The sequence below is a fragment of the Suricata suricatta genome, chromosome 1 (assembly GCF_006229205.1).
Source record: "Suricata suricatta isolate VVHF042 chromosome 1, meerkat_22Aug2017_6uvM2_HiC, whole genome shotgun sequence".
Lineage (NCBI taxonomy): Eukaryota > Metazoa > Chordata > Mammalia > Carnivora > Herpestidae > Suricata > Suricata suricatta.
Genome location: NC_043700.1, coordinates 50,184,855 through 50,207,320, shown reverse-complemented (window position 1 = coordinate 50,207,320; position 22,466 = coordinate 50,184,855). Strand labels below are relative to the sequence as shown.

The 22,466-nt window shown below is 45.6% G+C and overlaps 1 protein-coding gene across 1 annotated transcript in view; it reads right to left on the bottom strand.

Moving 5' to 3' along the window:
• The window catches only part of GATA4 (GATA binding protein 4), a 51,139-nt gene that overhangs the window by 6,000 nt on the left and 22,673 nt on the right, over positions 1 to 22,466 (bottom strand). Inside the window, exons 4-5 of the mRNA XM_029938649.1 lie at positions 1,933 to 2,102; positions 298 to 423 (exon numbers count right to left, since the gene is read on the bottom strand). Of these exons, the coding sequence (XP_029794509.1) occupies positions 298 to 423; positions 1,933 to 2,102 (296 nt within the window). The remainder of the gene's footprint in view (positions 1 to 297; positions 424 to 1,932; positions 2,103 to 22,466) is intronic.

The window sequence follows — 22,466 nt, the reverse complement described above, 5'->3', positions numbered from 1 at the left end:
CAAGTCAAATGACCAGCATTTGATTAGGCAGGCAGCTGATCTTGGACTTCCAGCCTCTAGGAATGTGGAAATAAATTCCTGTGTGTATAAGCCACCCAGTCTGTGGCTATTTTCTAACAGCAGCCCAAACGGACTAATGCAGCCTGTAAGGTCCCATCTAAGTCTAGGTATCATTGCTAAGAAGGGAAAAATGAATTACAGTCCAAGAGTTGGAAGACAAGTGAGAAGTGAGTAACAGGAACGAACGTGTGGCCGCTGGTCGGGGTGCGCACCCCGCCTAGCGGTGGGGTCACTTACTCCGTGGAGCTTCATGTAGAGGCCACAGGCATTGCACACGGGCTCGCCCTCAGCATTGCGGCGCCACAGCGTGGTGGTGGTGGTCTGGCAGTTGGCACAGGAGAGGCCCACTCGGCGGGAGGCGGACTGCAACAGAGAAGGCAAACGCTTCAAGTCCAAGTAAAAGGCCGGTGCTGCTGCTTCTACTTCGCAGGGAGCACTGAGGGGCAGCCCTAAGAGGGGGGCAGGGTCAGCTCTAGAAGCACTGTATATGAATCCCAGGACACGGGGTGCCTGGGTGGCTCAGCTGGGTAAGCATCCAACTTCAGATCAGGTCATGCTCTTGTGGTTTGTGAGTTCAAGCCCTGCATCAGCAGGCTCTGTGCTGACAGCTCAGAGCCTGGAGCCTGCTTTGGATTCTGTGTGTGTCTCTCTCTCTGCTCCTCCCTTGCTCGCACTCTGTTTCTCTATCTCTCTGGGGAAAAAAAATAATAAACGCTAAAAAAAAATCTCAGAGCAGCCACAACGCCAAATTCTCCCTTCACCTAAGCCACTCCTGGGGGTGAATGAGAACAAGGACTTCAGCCACAGGAGTAGAGTGAATTCTTTTCCCAACCATAGCATTGGCGGCTCTATCAGTCATTCATCAAAGAGCCCACCACGCACTGGGCACTGGAGGCAGAAAAGCTTTCTTCAAAAGTAGAATAAATGAGGGCTTCCAGTAGCAGGCAAGGTGTGGGTGAAGGCTTACTGTATTCGAGCATCATCGAAGGCTGGAAGGGCCTTGGGGACTCACAAAAGGGAAACAGCAGGACTCAACCCCTCTGTTCCTCTCTTCCTAATATACACAAAAGCTAGTTTGTATTGGTCAAAATCAAATTATATGAGAAAAGACCACGGACCCACGAGCCAAAAACCCCATTACAAACTCTTTCACAGCCGTAGGGCCCAATACGCCCTGCTTAATCTCCTGGGTGTTGGATTTTATTAACTGATCAGCTGAAAACAGGGTAAGGAAGAGTTACCTTCCTCAGGAGACTGATGAGAAAACCGAGGATGTATAAGGCAAGGCTGGACTGGGAACCAGAGAACCTGGGCTCTGGTTCCAGACAGGAGACTCAGTAGCCATGTGGCTGTGGGCAAGGCTGTTAGCTTTTCTGAGCCTCCTTTTTCACTTCTGCAGAATCAAGGTGTTAAAGCAGATGGTCTGCAACATCCTTGTAGCTCAAGCTCACTCTAAAATTGTGAGAAATGATGATGTTGCCAACCACCCACCCAACTCTTCAACCCACACTTTCTTTTAAGGATGACTTGAAGGGGGTGCCTGGGTGGCTCAGTTGGCTGAGCGCCAGACTCCTGGCTTCAGCTCAGGTCATGACCCCACCGTTATGTGTGTTCGAGCCCTGCACTGGCTCTGTGCTGACAGTGCAAAGTCCAGCTGGGATTCTCTATCTCCCATTCTCTCTCTGCCCCTCCCCTACTCACGCTGTCTCTGTCTCTCTCAAAAATAAATAAATAAACTTAAACAAACAAACAAACATGACTTGGAGTTCAAAATTCAAAACCTGGGAATTCCCCCCCAAAGTGTGAGCCATAAATCCAGGCACCGAGAGGAGGAAAGGAGGGCCGACTTGAGCAGTTGGGGCACTTGCTTACCAGCCGGCGCTGGGGCTTGATGAGGGGCCGGTTGATGCCGTTCATCTTGTGGTAGAGGCCGCAAGCATTGCACAGGTAATGCCCTGTCCCGTCGCGCCTCCAGAGCGGGGTGGACATGGCCCCACAGTTGACACACTCTCTGCCTTCTGAGAAGTCATCGAACATATCTACTGGGTGGAAAATAATACAGAGGGTTGAGTCTTTGTTTGGGCCCAGAAATCTTACATTAGAAAATCTAGAGGCCAAGGGAATAATGTCTTTTCCTCGCAAGGAGTCAAAAGATGGATCACCTCAGGCTGCCTCCCTGTTCCTGACTCTGGCCTCAGCCCCCCGAGTGGACAGGTTTACTCCTGGGCCTCCCCGACACCGCAAGGCTCTCCTCGGTCACAAGAATAAGAAAAGTCGGCAGCAACCATCGGCAGCCTGGATCTTAGTTCCTATCCCTCCTTCAGAGCCTGTATCCCTGAGGGCCTCACCTAACACTGTATTCTGCCCACACCTTCTTCCTCTGTTTCCCTTTCAAAATGGAGATCTTTTCCCATTTCAATTAAAATAAAAAAGATTACTATGGGAAATCAGACAATAAAATGTGTAAAGAAAATACAAATCAAATGTAATCCTATGACTGCAAGATCACCAATGTTATTAACATTTTGTTCTATTATATCTTTTGTGATACTTTATATACTGACATACATCTGTGCCTAGTCAAGGTCAGGCTATATAATTTTGAGCCCACTTTTTTCACTTAATACCAAGGCATTTTCCCACATTAGACATTCTTTGTAAACTCAGGGTGCCTGGGTGGCTCAGTCAGTTGAGCGTCCAACTCTTGGTTTCAGCTCAGGTCATGATCCCAGGCTCATGGAATTGAGCGCCTCAACTGGGCTCCACAGTGGGCATGAGCCTCCTTGGGATCCTCTCTCTCTCTCTCTCTCTCTCTCTCTCTCTCTCTCTTTTCCCTCCTCCCCCAGCCCCTCTCCCCTGCTCTTGCTCTCTCTCAAATAAACAAAATAAAATACATGAAAAATTAAAAGAAATTCTTCATAAATTCATTTCAGCATAATATATTATCCTACCATATAAATGTACACTCTTTATTATTATTATTAAACTTTTACTCAATCACCAGCTTCTGGTTTTTGTTTTGTAAACACAGCTCATTTGGTGCACAAATCTTAGCATTTCTGCTTATTCCTGAGGGTGCTCCCCTAGAAGTAGAATTACTGATCCAAAGGGACTATAGCTTTTGAAAGTTTTTGAAGTTTTCAAACTGCCCTGCAAAAAGGGCTATAATTCATTTTTGTCATTTCAATATAGCTGTTGGAAATGCTGTATGCTAGTTTGACATTTTTTCCTGCCTACTGCATAAAATGAAGGTCCACTTTGCAAGCAACTGTGACTTAGCGTCTCTCATACTTCCACAGGCATGTTGCCATCACGGTCAGGCTCCTGCACTCATTGATAAACCGTCCTGGTCTACAGAATTTTATAACCGACAAATTTCACTCCTGCCCATTTCAGTAGCCCTGGAGAGATAGGCTGGGACACGTTTCTTATTCCTGATGATCTGTATAAAGCCCGGCTCAGACCTTCCAGAAGCCTCTCTGACTCCATGTACACTGCTTCCTTTTTGAGAAATATTTTACATCCTATCCAGATTTTCCATCCCTAAGTACAGCTACCCTGGCACTCAGGTGGTTCCTGTGCCACCACCAGAGGCGAGAGTGGGTTCTTCTCTCCTAATGGGGGGATATTTGGAAGGGAGGGTTTTGAAGAGCTCTCCCTCCACCAGGACCTAGCACTGGGGTTTAAGGTCACACATTCTGCTAGTTCAGTAGCCCAGCTACTTGCTCTAAGGGAACGTGGCTGAAGAAGAGCATGGTGGGGGCCGCCCCTCAAGTCTGGGTACACAAACAGTCATTTGCACCTGCAAACAAGTAGCTGTGTGTCCATACCGAGTCAACAATGTGCAGGTGTGAGGGGCTATTTGCTCAGGCCAGGGAGCTGAGCACACACGGACACAAGAGAGGCTATTTTTGCACCTGGGTCAAGCTGAGAACCCTCCAGCAAGGTCACCTGCTTTCAGAGCCACAAACAAAATGACAACTCCTGCCCACAGTTGCTTCCCCACGACTGGGGCTGGCAAGGAACGAACCCTCATGCCACCCCCACCACCATCGCCACCATCACAGCCACTGCCACCTGTAAACTGGCATGTGCTGCTCTTTCCCTGAGCCAGTAAACCCTGTTCCCCTGGCCCAGGCCTTCCCACGAGGGAACTGTTAAGGCTAAGGGAGTTCACAGAAGGACCTTCGAACCAAGTGGGGCCCTGGCAATGTCATCCTTTTGATGTGTCTGCTGCAAACACTAGATGGCGCTACAGCCTCACAATTGGACCAAGACACAGTCTTCAGGCCTAAATCATGCTTGGGAATGGAGGACTTTTCTAGATCATTCTTCTAGTCCAGACCTAGGGCAACCCCCTTATTCTATTTTTTTTTTAATCATGGAAATATCTAAACATACTCAAAAGCGGACAGAACAAACTCTTATTATATAATCATCATCCAGCTTCCAGCAAGTTAGGGCCAGTCTGGTCTCGTGTGTCTCTCTACCAACTTTTCCTCTGTCCTGTATAATCAAAGAAAGTCCCGGACATTCTACCATTTCATTCATAAATATTCCAGTATGTAGCTCTCACGGATACATAAGCACACTTTCCTCCTTTTAAAGACAGGCACTGGCTTCTTTCCTATGTTCTAGTTATCTAAAGAAGCCTCTACAGACAAAAATCTCATAATCTGTTCTTTTTTGCAGGGGAGATGCCCTCTTCTCTTCACACTTATGGTTTTATATGCAGGGATAGAATCTCATCGAAGGAACCATCTTGGCAATTATAGGCCTCTTGGCTGGTTACTGGCCTTACACTGCATTGAGACCCCAACACAAAGGTTTGCCTTAGAAACTCCCTCACATTTGCCTCAGAGAATTGGTTACACACTCGAGCAACTATTTTACTGGCCAGGGAAAGGCACTGGTGGTTGGCAAATACGTATTTATCGCCAACAAATGTTTACTGAGCATCGGCTCTTTAAGCCCTCTGATAGAGGTCACAGATGCTAAGAGGGAAGCTTATTCTCAGAATGCTAATAACCTAGTTGGGCAAATTGAGCCAAAATATTGATAATGAGTAACAATATTACTCAACTCATATTCAGAACATACCTTCACCAAGCCAGGGATTTGGATGGCAAATGCTTTTTGTCTAGGGTAGGAAATGCAGGGGTCAGACCCAGATTGACGGGTCAGGTGTGGACAACAGTAGCCAAAGGAAGAGAATTGGGTAGGCGGTCAAGGCCATGCTTCCTAAAGGCACCCTGTCAGACATAGGTCTCTCTACAATCTGCTACACCTCCAAATCTACAGAGATTTCCATATTTGCTACCAGAAAGTCTTGTGCCATCAACCTACTCAGTAAAATGTTACAAAATTTTAAAGGATTATTACAAAGACAATGTAACATAAAGGAAAAGGCTTGCGCTGGATGTTAAATGCAAAATGCAGTACACAAAATGCCATAGCCACGGAGGTGGCAGCTAAGGCCCCCAGGAAGGAAGGGGTTTTTGTTAGGCTAGTTATCACGATGTGGGATTTTCTTTCTTAGCAATGTCACTCTGGGGGTGCCTTGGGGGCTCAGTCGGTTAAGTGTCCAACTCTTGGGTCCAATTCAGGCCATGATCTCATGGTTGCATGAGTTCCAGCCCCGCATTGGGCTCTGCATTGGCAGCACAGAGTCTGATTGGGAATTCTCGCTCTCCCTCTCTCTCTGCCCCCTCCTACTCACACTATCTTTGTCTCTCTCCAAATTAATAAAATTAAAAAATTTTAAAAAACCACCACTCTGTAATGTCATATTTGCCTATTTTTAAAAATCTAATAAGAAACAAAAACAGGGGGCGACTGGGTGACTCAGTTGGTTAAGCCTCTGAATCCGGCTCAGGTCATGACCTCACAGTTTGTGAGTTTGAGCCCTGAGTGGGGCTCTGTGCTGACAGCTCAGAGCCTGGAACCTGCTTCGGATTCTGTGTCTCCCTCTCTCTCTCTGCCCCTCTCCCACGCATGCTCTGTTTCTCAAAAACTAAACATTAAAAACAAAAAACAAAAACAGAAAAACCTTTGATGATGTTAAGCAGCTCCAGTCCACTATGGAGGGGGGCCTATTCTACTCTCTTGCATCTGACATCCCACCCACACCCACACCCACACACACACACACACACACACCCTGGGACAGCAGAAAGGAGAGAACGAAGTTCAAACCCTGCTGCTTAGCAGCCACTCTGCCAGAGGCAGGAGGTAATAGGCAGTGAGTGAGCCCCGCACCAGCACGAACATCTGGCAGTATGAACGCCGGTAACAACCATCTCTTACTCCTTTATTAAAAGTGCACTGGGGGCGTGGGGTGCCTGGCTGGCTCAGCCCGCAGAGCCTCCAACTCTTGATCTCAGCATTGTGAGTTTGAGCCCCATGTGGAGTAGAGAGCTTATTTAAAAATTAAAAATCTTAAAAAAAAAATTAAGAAATGCACTGGGTGGAACTTCCCAAAGGGCCAGCAGGTGGTGGTCTGCAGTTTATAAGCCAGATTTCCAAGGGCACAGCTATGACCTTCACTTATGAAAGCCCCACCTACCCAGGGCTGAGCATCATGGGAATGGGTCCAATCACCTAGAGGGCAGTGGGAATTCAACTCTCTCGGAAGTGGGTCAGCATTACCCCACATGGGAGAAAAGACTTGTAATAATAGTTGTAAAGTACTTTGCAAATAAGAGGAAAAAATCACAACAATGGCTGTAAAGTGCTTTGTAAACACCAAATGAGATAACAATGATGGATGATTGTTAGGTTTGGAGGGGTGGAGAAGGAGGGGGAAAGCCAGGGACAAATCTTTGAGAGGGATTTTTTGCAGGAGGGAGGGGATAGATAAAAGAGCTAGGAGATTTGAGAATCTGACCTTTTCCCAAACCACTGGGGCTCTGTTCGGAATTGTAATTTGTGTATCACTCTCAGGCCTGGCCAAGCTGGGGACTTGTGGGCAAGGAGGGAACTGGCATCATGGCTGACAGTGGACCTTATGAGGTCACAAGGCTGCTGCTCAGGGGCCATAGTAATTCATGACTATTTTAGCAATCAGAAACACAAAACGAAGTGGGTCCTAACCTCGAGAGTGGGGATCTAACTCCTCACCTTCATCCATGACCCACTTCAAAAAACGTTGGCTTTAAAGAGTAAACAAACAGCCTGATTTGGTAGGCATCCAATTTAGTACGGGTGTTCCTAGGAATTATTTCTCCCCAAGTGCCTGAAAGAAAAATGTAGGCCAGGAGGTAGAAGGATTCCACCCCTGACTTCACAGAGAACTGACACAACCAAAGGTGAAGGCTTCGACCTCCCCCGTGACCTGCTCCATCCATCTTGGGGACCCGCCCACAGGCAGGACGAAGCAAGTCAGGGCTGGCAAGAGAGGGCTTCGGCTGCCTCCATTTTGACTTCAGCTTTTTAGTTGGGTTCTTCTTTCCAGCCTGTCTCTGGACTTAGGCAGAAGACCCGGAGGGCACAGCATCCCCTGCAGGGAACCAAAAAACGACCGCCTCATCATGGACTACCCTCAGCCAGCAAGACCCTGCCCAGGACTGACTCTAAGACAGTGATTGGTCTGACTTTCACTGCCCAGCTGCATACACCCACGGACCTTTGCCCCACATTTTCCTTAAATAAACCTGGAAGTATTTTTCAGCCTTCTGGAGACTGCCTTTGAGACACTGTCCACTGTCTTCCTGGGAATGGCCTCCCTGAAAGAAATTCCTTTCTGGTTTTGCCACCATTGGTCTGCCTCTGGATTTTGTCAGTGTCGGGAGTGACCCAACCTGGTCTGTTTGGGGCCCCCAGAGTCAGGTGAATTTGTACCCCTGTGCCCCAGCTACACTGGGAGAAGGAAAGTGGGAAGAGAGAAAGGAGCAAAGTAGGAGGGACAAGGGCAAGGAATCAGAGGTCAGGATCATGGTTGGCAGCACTTGTTGGGCACTGCTCAAAAGCTGGATTTGTCTTCCAACTGCCAGAGGGCCAGCTCGGGCAGGTGGGCGCTGCTGCGTGAATTGGCCAACCCACCGAGTTGGTGCTATAGAGCCCGGTTCTGATCTGCTGGCCAGGTGCCCCTCAGGCTTCCCTCCTCTGAGGGGACTTCCCTTGCTAGGGAAAGCTAGGTCTTCAGCCGGAGCCCATGGTGAGCCCCTTCCTTCACCGTCAGGTGCTGAGACTCTCGGACCTCGGGTCCTCCACCATTTCTGTGGGGGGCACTGAAGCCCCAACATTTGCCATGTGTCTACTTTACTGCCCCCTGCAGCAAGTGCCGGCTATAGAGATCTAGCAGACAAAACCGGGACAAGATGGCCACCCAAAGTTGCTCTGGTCTGGCTGGGGATACACAACTCAAACCAAGGCATTCCATTAAATGTGACAAACCGAAATGGTGCCTGGGCTTTTTCACTCCCCCCACCCCTCCGCCCTCTGTTACACATCTTCGGCAGCCCTAGATCATTCTATAATCTGTTTGGGAACAGAAGATACATAAACATAATGGAAACTGCCCATGCTTGGGGCGGCTATTCAGTGGGCACCTGCCCAGAGACTTCCCCCAGAGCCAAAGGGGCTTCAGGAACAAAGTCCCTAGCCCCACCCATATGTCCCTTGCTGAACCCTAGCTCTGCTGTCCCATCCAAAGTTCACCAGAGATTGTGCATGGATTTCCTGAGAGGCCTAGGTCTGTCCTCAGGGCTGGCGCCTGGGTCTGGGGCACAAGGAGCAAACATATCCTGAGGTTTTTCTGGCAGCCTCGGCCTTTGGTCTTCTGGGCTTCGTCAGGGTTGGCCTGGGACAGCAGGCTGCCAAGGGGAAGGCCGACATGGCTCCAGCAGCATCCAGGCTGGCAGGGATGAAGGCACCCATTTGGAAAGCGGAACAGAAGCAGCTCCCGCCGGGCCTGGCCAGAGTGCCCAGCGACTCTGCGGCCTCTGCTTCAGAGTGCTGGAGAACAGACGCCGGTGATTCACAGAGCTTCTCCATTACGTTCTGACTGCAGTTTCAGAAGATGCGTAACATTTTTAGAATTTTCCAAACTAGGAAATCGAGACTAATCTATAGGAAACACTGAGCAGGCTACATTTCTTTATAGTCGCTGAATAACAGGAGAGACCTTTAAGCTTTCTCCAGGTGAATATTGTGATTGTACTGGAAATAAACTTTCACCTTTACACGCACACACACAAACAAAAAACACTGGTGTTCATCTAGGAGCCTGGCTTCAGATTTAGAAGGAAAGGGGTGCCTGGGTGGCTCAGCCCGTTGAGTGCTGACTTCGGCTCAGGTCATGATCTCATGGTTTGTGGGTTCGAGCCCTACATTGGGCTCTGTGCTGACAGCTTAGAGCCTGGAGCCTGCTTCAGATTCTGTGTCTTCCTCTCTCTCTCTGACCCTCTCCTGCTCATGCTCGCTCTCTCTTTCTCAAAAATAAATAAAACATTTAAAAAATCTTTAAAAAAAAAAGGTTTGAAAGGAAAGTTAAAAAATGTGACTCAGGGAAAAAAAGAAGAAAGAACATTCTGAGAGGAAGGAAAAAGCATCAAAAACAAGACGAGAGGAAGAGAGAGAAAGAGAAAGGAAAAGGAAGGGGTTGAAGAACAAATGAGCCTGGAGAGAAGTAATCACAGCATGTTGCCAGGAGCTAATACTTCCCTCATATACTAAGAGAAATTGCAAATTACAAACAGAAAGAAGAGATGATGGTTCCAGTAGGTGCCCCATCACTGAAGGGACTATATGGAAAGAGTCAAGCACTTGTCTTCCTTTCTGTGACCAACTGGCCCTCCCCTGAGATCTACAAGCCCCCAGCCACCCACTTCCAGGTCTACCTGGTGGCTGTTCCTAGTAGAGGCAGAGTGGGAGGCTGGCCCAGGTGGGCAGGCAATAGAATGTTAACGTCGTTCACGGGGTTCGGAGAAGATCTTGCCGAACAAACAGCAGAGCTAACTGGAAATGCACGCTGATTGGCCAGTCTCTTACTGACCAGCCTAGAACCCCACGAGCTCCAGCTCCTGACTTCACCATCCTGTTGGGGACCCAATCCTTTCCCCAAAAGCAGATGGTGTCAACATAAACAGTTCAAAAATTGGTACATGAAGGATCGTATGGGTCACAATATAACATGTCAGCAGCAAGGGCTGTAAGAAGTCCGGGACCCACATGTGCTCGGTTTTCCTGACTCAACTGATCACAGAGGCATCTGAAGGCACATGTGTTTCAAATGCTCTTTGGCATGCCGACTGAGAAATGCTCCCTAGCCTTCATCTCTGTGAAGATTAGACTTTGAGACCTTCAAGAATCCCCACATGGGAGAATATAATTACAGTGTTAAAGGTTTCCCCATGAAATGCAGGGTCACTCACTAGCTCCAGGAGAAATTTCCTGGTGCTTTACAATGCAAAGTTACTTTGACTTGTAGGTGACTTACTAGGTGCTGGGCCTTCAATTTTGTATAAAAGTCCCTTAATGATGTAGATTGCCACATTGCTAGGAAAGTTCTATGGTGTTAGGTACTGAGAACAGGACTTCCTTTGCCATATCTGGAAATTAAACATAAATAGACTCCCAAGAGAGGGTCCCCACAGCCCCTTCCCACCTGTGATCCATGGCTAGGATACCATCTTTAAAGTAGGCAAATAGGGGGTGCCTGGGGGGTCTCAGTCAGTTAAGCAGCCCACTCTTGATTTCAGCTCCGGCCACGATCTCACAGTTTATGCGCTGACACCACAGAGCCTGCTTGGGATTCTCTCTCTCCCTTTCTCTTCCTGCCCCTCCCTGCTGGTGCTTTCTCTTTCTCTCAAAAATAAGTAAACATTAAAAAAAAAAAGCAGGCACATGGACAGAGTAAAGAAGGGAATGCTCCAAAGGCTATGTTGTGTTATCATTTCTATTTATAAAACTTAACCAAATGTTGATATTTTGTTCTTCTAACAGTAAATGTTTTTACAAACATTGTTTTGCCCAGTTGTCTCCTCGTGCTGTCTGGGCTTCTCTCTCCCTGCCTCCAGTCTGTTACCACCCAGTGAAGGAAAAGTCTAGGCTCTTCCCTGCGGGGCCTCTGAAAGAAGCCTGCGGGGCGTGAGCTAACACTACTTAGCATGCAGGAGCCCGAGTCTCTACAGGCTGCCCTGTCCCACGGACACCCTGGCCTGAAGCCCACCCCACACACTGACCCTCTTAAACCTGGAACTACTGGTCCTCCTCTCTTCTGCTGGGTCTGACCAGGATGCCATATAATTCATCCTCCAGGATGGGACACTTCTGACGGAAAAGAGCTTATCACTAATTACTCTGGAATGACAGATTTGAAATCAGGATGCGTGGCCACTCTCGGCAGAACTCTGGCTGTGAAAGCTGCATCCCTGATGCTTATTCCCTCTGCAGTCCCCGACGGTCATCTCTCTCCAGTGTCCCCGGTGTCCAGGGGTGCACGCAGAATGCCAGGGGAGGAGTGTGTAAAATCACACTGAAGGCTGGGATCTCTAGCTGGCCGCTGCTACTGCACAGCCCCCTGGGTGGGTTCAGCCTTTGGCTCAGCAATGGCCGCAGGAGCCCTGAGTGGACACCAGCACTTGAAAATGTTTGCCGCTTTCTGGACTCTGGGTACTGAGCCCAAACTGTACCCTCCCTCCTCTGGACCCTGCCTTGTATAGTGACTACGGCTTAGCTCTGGACACCCCCTAGTCATTGGTCCTCCCTGTGCTGACCTGTCTCCATTGAGACTCCTAGAGAGTGGGTGGCACACAGCCTTAAAAACTGGAAGCGATGTTTGGGTGATTCCATGAACAGTCAGGAGAAGAAACCAAGGTCCAGAGAAGGTGACTGACTCACATAAGACTCCAGAACATTCTGTGACTTGATCCTTGCCCTCCCCAGTACCGTGCTGCTCTTAGTCTGAATCACTCAATCTTCAGTGCTGGGCATACAACAGAAACTCGATGCACATTCACGATCAGATTTCAACAAAATCCGGGGCCCTAAAGTGTCTAACAAGGCAGCAATAGTGCCCATAGAATGGTGTAGATCTGAGGGCTCTGCTTGACAGCCTGGCCACGGAGATGCCGAGTTTTTGGACACACATGATAATTCAACTGAGAGAGTTAACTATGCAGGGCCAGAGGCTTCTCATATGTAGTGATATTGTGTGTGTATAGAATTATATATAACAGGCGATGAAGAGATATGAAAAACTACTCCATGATGAGTGACAAATCTGCTCTAATAATACCCTGGAACACCTCAAAAGGACCTCTCACCACAAGAAGGAAGGAAGGAAGGAAGGAAGGAAAGAAGGAAGGAAAGAAGGTAGGTTCATTGTTAAGATGTTCATGGCAAAATACTGGAAACAAACCCAAATGTCCTTAGACAGGGAAGAAAACTGAGCTGCAGTAAAAAAAAAAAAAAATTGACTTTTAAAATGACAATTATATGGACTATGTTACGATTTCCCCCCTCCTTTAACACAGCTTAAATTCATTAATTAAGCATTTAATTAAATAAGCCATCTCTGTATCTGGGCAAGAGTGTAAGAGGCACTGGGAACAGCAGTGCAAAGGCACTAAAGCTTGGGGAGAAATGGGCGGTTAACAATAACGCCAGAGTAAAAAACGAAACAAACAAACAAAAGCGCGGGAGTGCCTGGGTGGCTCAGTGAGCTAAGGGTCCAACTCATGATTTCGGCTCAGGTCATGATTCCAGGGTTGTGGGATCGAGCCCTGTGTCAGGCTCTGAGCTGAGTGTGGAGCCTGCGTAAGATTCTCTCTCTCTGCCCTTCCCACCCTCGCTCACAAGTGTGTGCCCTCTCTCTCTCTCTGAAAGAAAACAAAAGTTATAAAAATAACACAATGCACCCCAAAAGGCAGCAGTCCAAGAAAGCACTGAGTGTGTGGTTCCATTTCTATGAAATATCCAGAATGGGCAAATGCACAGACAGGAAGGACATAAATGGTGGAGGCCAGGGGTGGGGGGCAGGGGGGAGGGAAAGGGGAGACTGTTACCAGGCAGAGAGGTTCTCTTTGGAATGATGAAAATGCTCTCAAATGGTTCAGGAGATGAGTGCACAACTCCGTGAATATACTAAAACCCACTGCGTAGTACATTTTTTATTTTTTAAGTAGGTTTCATACCCAAATATGGGGCTTGAACTCACGACCCCAGATCAAGAGTCACATGCTCTATGGATTCAGCCAGCCAGGTGCCCCTGAAGTAGTTCACTTTGAATGAGTGAACTTTACAGAATATAAATTATATATTAATAAAAGTGTTAAAAAATAATGAAAATTAAGTTACATTTTGAAAAGCCATCTCTGCCTAAGAGTCACAGGATTAGAGATGTCTACATAATTTCTTCAATTTCCTGGGATCCTCTCATTCCAAAAATAAACAAAGTGCCTTCTCTATCTTGGGCCCACCTGCCTCCCCTCCCCCAGGAGAGCCTCCTCGAGGCCAGCATGGCCCCAACCATTTGTCACACCCCACAGAAGGAAAGAGACAGGCTCTTTCCAGGGTGGAGAACCAGAGAGTGCGGGAATGTAGGTGATGAGCTAATCAAAAGCTGTCTGCCAATCACACTGTGGACAAAGTCCAGACTGGTCCCACATCCTCCCTCCAAGTCATGAGTCCCCGGAGGGGTGAGTCCAGGTCCCTCTCTCCGCCTCCTGCCAACCTGCCTCAGCCTGCCTCAGTCATTTAAATGTGCCCCGGGGGTGGGAGCATGGGGAAACTAGCAGTCCCCACAGTGCTGGTAAGTGTGGCCCTGTAGAGCCTGGGGCTGGAGGTGGGGGCAGTCTGACCATATCTCAGCAAAAGCATGAGCCATTTGATCTGGAAATTCCACTTCCAGGTATTTATCCTATAGGTTCACTGGCACTTGCATAAAATGGCTCACATATCAGAATATTCACTGTGGTATATATATATTTTTTACAATGGCAGAGGATTGAAAAACAACTTATATGTTCATCGATATGGAACTGGTTAACTCAAAGTACACTACAGGGGTGCCTGGATGACTCAGTCGGTTAAGCTTCTGACTTCGGCTCAGGTCATGATTTCGCGGTTCCTGAGGCGAGCTCAGAGACTGGAGCTTGTGTCTCCCTCTCTCTCTGACCCTCCCTTGCTCATGCTCTGTCTCTGTCTCTCTCTCTCAAAAATAAATAAACATTGAAAAAAATCTTTTTTTAAAAAATAAAAAATATAAAGTACACTACGTAGCCATGCAGAATAAAGATCTTTCATACACTAATTTGGAGTTTTCCCAAAATATGCTGTGAAATATTAGAAGCAAGGTACAGAACAGTGCATATGATACCCTCTTACAAAAAGGAGAGAAGAGTCTGTACATACATTTATTTGTATATATAATAAATATCGCTAGAAGGACAGACAAAAAAACAGATAACATTCGTTGCTTCCAGGGAAACATCCTGTTGGCTCAGAGTTGCTTTTGACCACATGTTCTTATGAGTCTTTTGAAGATTGAACTATGTTAATTTACTCCTATTTGTGATAATTGTTTTGTATGTAAAATAGGTAAATAAATATGCCCTAACATCACCACTGTTTCATGTAGTATTATTTTTATTTGTTATTTTATTTTTTATTTTGGGAGGGGTGCAGCGGGGAAGATGAGCAGAGGGAGAGAGAGAGAATCTTAATCCACTCTCAGTGCAGAGCCTGACCCGGGGCTCGATCCCACAACCCTGGGATCATGACCTGAGTCGAAATCAAGAGCCAGAAGCTCAACTGACTAAGCTACACAGGTGGTCCCGCAGAACTATATTTAATTTAGAGAAGGCTCCATTAGGCCAGGTTCCATTTTCTGATTTCCCACAAAAGCATCTTATCGCCTCCCAGTTTCCAGGTGGGTTCTCAGTCTCGCCGACCACGGTCTTCTCTCACAGCGCCCTAGTTTCTGTCTCAAGGGGTTCCCAGACAGGCTTCCGCAGGCAGGCTCAAGCTCCATCCTCCACTGGATCCGGCTTGGTTTCTAATGCTCAGTTATATGCATGCGCACTGCCTCTTTAGACTCCGTTCTTTTTATTGTAATTAGGAAGACTGAGCAGGAGCTTTGGCCAGACCCTCTATCAGGGCCATTTGAGAAGACTTAAACCAGGTCGGTCTGGGCCTGTTGGACTCTGAAATCCCTCTCCAGCTTGTTATAAGCTGGCAGGATAGAAAGGAAACACTGAACAAATTGCCAGACCAGCTCCCTCAGGGACCAAGACAATGGGTCTGGAGGGAAAAGGCTTTTTCCTTCCAGCCCAGTGGCTGTCAAGAGGGAACAACTTCCCTTTTGCCTCCTGGAATGGCAGCAGCCCGCCAGCCAGCCAGCCAGGGAGATTTATGGAGTTATAATGTGACCTCTTTACTGCTCTGAATGCTAGGGAGGCATTTCAGGGGAGATTTACGCCTTTTAGAAGGGGAGGGGAGCAAAGGTGTAGAAACATACACACGGGGACTATTTTCCCCTCTAGGGGTTTCCTGAGGATTACTTAATCAAACCAAGGTTAAATTCAATCACCACCACTTTACATCTTCTGCTAATCCACCTAGTTTTCCTGCAAGCTTTCTGCATGAAGTGTGAAGTCCAAGAGAGTCAGAAGGGCTCTGCTTTGAATTTAGTTAAGACAAAACACAGAAAACCAGGATGAAGACCATATACAGCAGGGCCAGGAGACTGTCCCTCCCTAGCAATGGACCTGGGATATACCCATTTTACCTGCCCATGCCTAGGATCGTCTTTGTAAACGAGGGTGTTAGACCAGATAATCTAGGGCCTTCCTAGTTTGAAAATTATCCAGATTGATTTCAGATCAAATGTATGAATTACTCTGCACCAGCGGGTTTTCTGTCATTTCCTTTTTTGAGCTGCAGAACCCGTCCTTCAAAGAATATTTTATTTGAGGAAGCCAGACATAGAAAGACAAGAAAGTGCAGCTAATTAAATGAAAAGATATTCTAGACTCTTCCCAAACCTCCCTCCCTCTACAGGCAAACATCCACACCCTGTGGTCTCGGGGAAGGTCCTCCAACCACTAGAGGGCGCAGGAGCATAGCTGTAGGCCTGTTAAGGGTCCATCCACTGCTTCAACATCACAAATTACATTTACCAAACTTAAAGGCAGGGAGCAATAAGAAACAATTCCACAAGCTATCAGGAATGGAAATGTTTACCAAAGTAATGCTCCCCCTCTTGCTCTGGTCTCCACAACTCAAAATGGAGTAGCTGGAAAAGATGATTTCTAGCTCCCTACTTTCGAAATCATCCAATTTGGCACTACACTGTAATTCTTCTCATTTATGTATTTTAAAAGACTTTCCCCCTAATTTAAGTTGCATGATTCATAACTGCTATAAAAATTCAAACACTACCGGAGGATGTCACATGAAGAATAGAATCTCTAGCATTACCAGTATCATGCTCTCTACAGGCAAGAGTGGCTAACAATTTTTCTACATTTTTAGACATTTTGTATCTTGTTAATTATAATTTTTAGGGGGCACCTAGGTAGCTCAGTTGGTTAAGCATCCGACTTTGGCTAAGGTCATGATTAATGGTTTGTGGGTTCGAGCCCTACATCGGGCTCTGTGCTGATAGCTAGCTCAGATTCTGTGTCTCCTTCTTTCTCTGACCCTCCCCTGCTTGCGCTGTCTTTCTCTGTCTCTCAAAAAATAAATAAAAATCATTTTTAAATGTTTAAAAAATTATAATTTTAGAAATTTAGAAATTACATAAAAGTACCAAGAACAATAGAATAATCCCTTGTATGCCCTGCCACCAACTCTTACCCAATCACTATTTTGAATTTAGAATATACCCTTCCAATTCATTTCTGAATTTTTACACACATGCATAGGCATCTCTGAACATCAAGTCTGGTTTTGTATTTTTTAAATTTACTTGAATGCCTTCACACTGAATATCACATGTACAAATTTACATTTTTACATATATGAAGTATTTCAGTAACTGAGAAAAAAAAGAATATAACAACACTCTTAAATTCACCACTTAGCTTTGTCAAATCTTAATCTTAACATATTTGCTTCAGATATTTTTTAAAGAAAAAGACATTGCAAATAAAGTTGATTCCTCTGTGGGATTCTCTTTTGCCCCTTCCCCTGCACAAAATAAATGAGTGAACATTTTTTTTAAAAACTTCATAAATAGAGAGTAAACCATAAAAATTCTCTCTCCTCAAGGCCACACTCTATAGTCTCTCTGAAGGTATAAGCAGTATTAATATAATAACCAGTAAGTTTCGTACTTTTCCTAAGATGTCTGCCAAGCAAGTGAAAGCTGTAAACAGATGCACTGAACTACTAGACCTTTGTCATCAAATATGTGTGAGGAGCGCGGGGACTCAGTCGTGGTACTGTGGATGGGGAAGAAAGGCTGAGAGCTGGGCTCTGTGCAGTCTCCTGTGCAGGGACTCTCCACTCCTGGACTAGAGTGAAAAAGGATAGAGAAAATAAAACTAACTGAAGAAACAAGGTGTGAAATGTACCCTGATCTCTGTGTGCTTACAATCTGGCTTAGGAACAAAACAGAGTTTGGTAGGAAAGAATAAAATAACACTGAATGATCTAAATGATGACAAGGATAAAATAGGTAAAATTCGGTATCGATGTGATTAATTGCCAAGTAAACCCATGGAAACACTGGGTTGGGCTAGGAAGGCTAGTGAGAAGAGGGGCAGGTGACAGGACTTGAGAAGGGTGTATGTGAAGAAGCGGGTGGGCACGTGCTATGAAAGCAAGGGAAGGTATGCTTTCTCCTGGACCTCCCTGAACACCAGTCAACCAAATTAAGAAAAAAGAAACAAAAACAAATGCCAAACTCCTAAAAGTAAAAATTTCATCTCTGGTGAAATGAGGAAACAACTCCTACCCTCATCTACAGAAATACCGTCCAGTACAGTGGGAATTCAGACCACGCTGAAGAGCTCATCCTCTCAGACCCCCAGCAGGTTGTAAAGTTCCCAGGTAAGAAAACAAATGGGCTTGGAAAGAAAGAGGCAAAGTTTTCATTATTTGCAGATGAAAGAATGGTCAATGTTGGTAAACAAATTTGTAAGATCACTATATGGAGAAAATTATCAAAACTTTGTTAAAGGATGTAAAAGAAGACATAACTAAACGGGAAAAGATACTCTGTACTTGGATTGGAAAATAGAGCAGAATTCTTTCTTCCGAATACCCCAAGCAAATCTATCATTTTAATGTGTTCCCAGCAAACTTCCCAACGGGATTTCTTAAACGCAGCTGGTCAGGCTGAGTGGCAAATTTATATGGAAGAGTCACTGAATAAGGATAGCCCAGATAAGTTTTATAAATACCACAGGGGAGAAGTTGCCCTATCAGAAAGCAGAACAAACGAAAATAAACAGGAAATGGCACAGAAATTAATGCAATGATGTTCATCACAGCCCTCTTGCATGCATAGTCAGAAATTACCTGCAAAAATATAGCCAAGGCATAAGAAATGGGGAGGTTGTGGTATATAAGGACAGGCATTAAGCATTAAATCCTTTCAAATATCAAGGGAGAGCTAAACAACTGTGGGAATATGGACTAGAATGTAAGTGTCCTGTACTTTTTTTTTTTTTAAGTAAACTCTACACCCGGCTTGGGGCTCTACCTCACAAGAGTTCCATGCTTTACCAACTGAGCCAGCCAGGTGCCCCACAGTGTCATGTACCTTTAAAATACAGAACTCATAAATCTTCTTACAAGAGTGAGGTAGATCTGTACTGATATGGGAGAACATGCCAATAGATGTGCCTCCATGAAGACACTAAGTGCAGAGAAGTTTTTTGGGATGATCCCATTTGTGTGCAAATGGCACTGTTCTTCCCAGGAGGCCCTTCCTGGGGGAGGATTATATCATAAGCTTAGACAGAAGCTTGCCTATGATACTGGCTTTGATTAATGACATGTGACTAGAAGTGTATAAGCTACTTACGCAGCTTTCAAGCATGGGCTTCAAAGACCACTATGTGGTTCTGACATAGCTTGTTGGCCCCTGCCAGGAGGCTGGCGTGACCCAGGTAGAGGTTGTGCATTTAGCCTGGATCCCAGAGTGAAGCCCGCACGTATGACAGAACTTCAGCCAACCTGCAGCTGGCATGTGACGTGGGGAGGCAAAAAATATATCTTTACGAGAGAAAGCCACTGAGATTTGGTGATAGTTTGCTATAGCATAATGGAGCAAAACTGACTGTAATATTGTTAAACAGAACCAAAACCAAACATAAGTGCTTTATAAATATATTTTTGAACATGTCAATAACATGTCTAATACATCCTAGAGAAACTTTTCTTATGTATATAAACAGATAGGGACAAGGAAGCCTATTGCAGCATTTATTATAGCAAAAATTGAAAACAATCTAAACATATATCAATAAGGAAATTAAAAATTGAATATATTAGTAAAATTGGAAAGTTAGAAAAGTAACTCTAAGTACAGCCACATTTATCAACATAATTAAAACTCAGAAACCTATTAATAGGCAAAAAAATAAAACTTGCAGTAAATTACATAGTATGTTATTTCTTTTGTTTAAGGTTTTAAGTTTATTTATTTATTTATTTTGAGAGAGAGCAAGTGAGCAAGCACAGGAGCTTGAGTGTGGGAGAAGTAGAGACAGGGGGAGAGAGAGTCCCAAAAGGCTCTGTGTTGTCTCGAACTCACAAACCATGAGATGATGACCTGAGCCAAAATCAAGAGTCAGACGCTCGACTGAGCCACCCAGGTGCCCCTGGTGAAGCTTTTATACTGTCTCTTTCTCTATTTTTTATTTTCCTCTGCAGTAAAATATACGTGACATAAAATTACCATTTAGTCATTTTTAAATGTACAATTCAATAGTGTTAAGTATATTCATTCTGCTGTGTAACCATCTCCAGAACTCTTTAATCTTGCTAAATTGAAACTCTGTGCCCATTAAACAACTCCCTTTTCCCTGGAGCCCCTGGTTACCCCCATTATACTTCCTGTCTCTATGGATCTGACTACTCTAGGTACCTCATACAAGTGGAATCATACAGAAATTATCTTTTTGTGACAGGCTTATGTCACTGAGCATAATGTTCTCAAGGTTCATTCATGCTGTAGAAGAGAATACGTCAGCATTTCCTTTCTTTCTGAACAAATATTCCATTCATCCGTCCATGGACACCTGAGCTGCTTCCACCTTTTGGCTACCGTGTATCTCTCTCTTTTTAATCAATAATGTATTCATCTTTACAAAAAAATAAAAATTAAAAATCAGGAACAAACTTAGAGCTCTGTATTAAACAGCAAAACAAGATGACCAGATCTTGACCACTCTGGCTACTATTTGTTGACCCAGCTGGGAGGATTCCCCGTGGCGGAGTCTTCCCAAGACTCAGTCTTCTAGGGAGAAGCTCAGAGGTAGCAGTAGCTGCAGAAAAGCCAGGCTGAAAGTCCTGTGGCAGCAAGGTCCTGAGGGAGAGAAGACTGCCCGAGCAGCCCAGACCTGACAGAGCTGCTCAGGAGTCTGTCTGGTGGCCCCCGTGAGTGCAATTCCTTGAAATGGGAGGGCGTGCACCATCGGTGACACGGGGATGCGGGAGGGCATTGGCTGCTTTATGGGCTGGAGTCAGATCTAGGTTTCTTTATGCCTCTCTCTCTCCTGGAGGGGTGACGGGGACTTGGTGTCCATCTTCGCAGAAGTGATCACTCCTCCAGGGGCAACAGAGGCATAAAGAAACCTAGATCCTGACTCCAGCCAGAGAGGAACGCCCAGGAAGGCATATGTGTTGGGTTATTACAACCACCACAAAACAAGCTAATAAGCAACTCCTTTTCTTAGCTTTCTCCAAACCCTGTCACACTGTGGCAGCCACCAAGAATTAGACGCATTTCCTGGCAGAAACCCACAACGCGTTCAGCTCGCCCCTGCTTCTCGGCAAACAGCTACAGCACCGTAAGAACGTTAACCATTCGGTTAACATCTGGACCCTAGGAAAGACTCTAGGGAGCAATTCACGGTGAAAGGGGGTCTCACTTTTCTCAGAGATTCCAAGGCACAGACCCTCTCAGGACTTTCTCAGAACACGCACACCCTCGCGGACAGCGGCCACACAAGCCTTTCTGAGCACCTCCCAGGAGCGTTTCTTTCCTTTTGTTTAGATCTCACTGGAGGCAGACAGCTCGTTCAGACTCCCTTAGAACGATTCTTAAAATGTTCTAAAGCTATGACAAAAGTCATTCTGTAGGTATCTACAACCCTAATTAGACTCTGCTTATGTAAAGGGCCCCTCTATGTAGAAGGAATTATAGACACTAAGTTGGATGTGGCGTTTATGTTCCTGAATATAGATTAATACTGAGAATGAGAGCAAATTCTAATACAAAAAAACACTCATTTAATTCAACTTGGTAGCAACTTAACCCTTTATTAGTGGAACCGAAAAGATCCTATTTGAATGATCCCTTTAATGATAACAGCAAACATTTACTAATGAATGACTAATCACTAATATTTAAAAATACTTCCTGCACATCAAATATCATGGTTTATGAACATTATTTCCTATTATAATAATACTACAAAGAAGCTTCTATTCAATCATATGGATACAAAAACTGAGTAACACTGCAAGAACTAGAATTTTAAATCAGGTACTGATTCCAGACCTTAAATACAAGATTCTTCTGCCCCTCCTACTATCAGCTGCCAAAGGTAAAGAGTTGAAGGTCCCAACAAGGAATATAAGCAACAGTTTTGGGGCGCCTGGGTGGCACAGTCAGTTGGGAGTCCAACTTTGGCTTGAGTCATGATCTCGCAGTTTGTGAGTTCAAGCCCCACATCAGGCTCTGCACTGACGGCTCAGAGCCTGGAGCCTGCTTAGGATTCTGTGTGTGTGTGTGTGTGTGTGTGTGTGTGTGTGTCTGTCCCTCCTCCACTCATGTTCTGTCTCTGTCTCTCAGAAATGAATACAAATTTAAAAAAAATAATATTATAAGCCATAGTTCTGAAAATGACACAAGTAAGCCTGGCTAATGGGCTCTGCCTTCACCACAAACAGCTGGTTAGATGGTCATCTCTCCCCTCACCAGCCGATCCATCTTCTTTGTCCTTTTCCTCCCTCACTGCCCCTTCTGTTTTGTCCCGGGGAAAGGGTCCCCTTTATTAATGCCATTCCTGGAGATGTGTTTACACAGGGCAGGAAACTTAATATCAACACTCCCCGAAGGAGAGTGTCTTGTCACTTCTGTGAAGCACTTCAGGCAGGGGGAGATCAACCTCCTACCCAAATCAAAAGGCACTTACACCCTTTAAACAGAGTCTGACGGGAGAGTTTGTTTCTACAGAGACTCTGAGTTCCTGAGCCTGTGTGTTAGGGTGAAGTTGAGAGGCAGT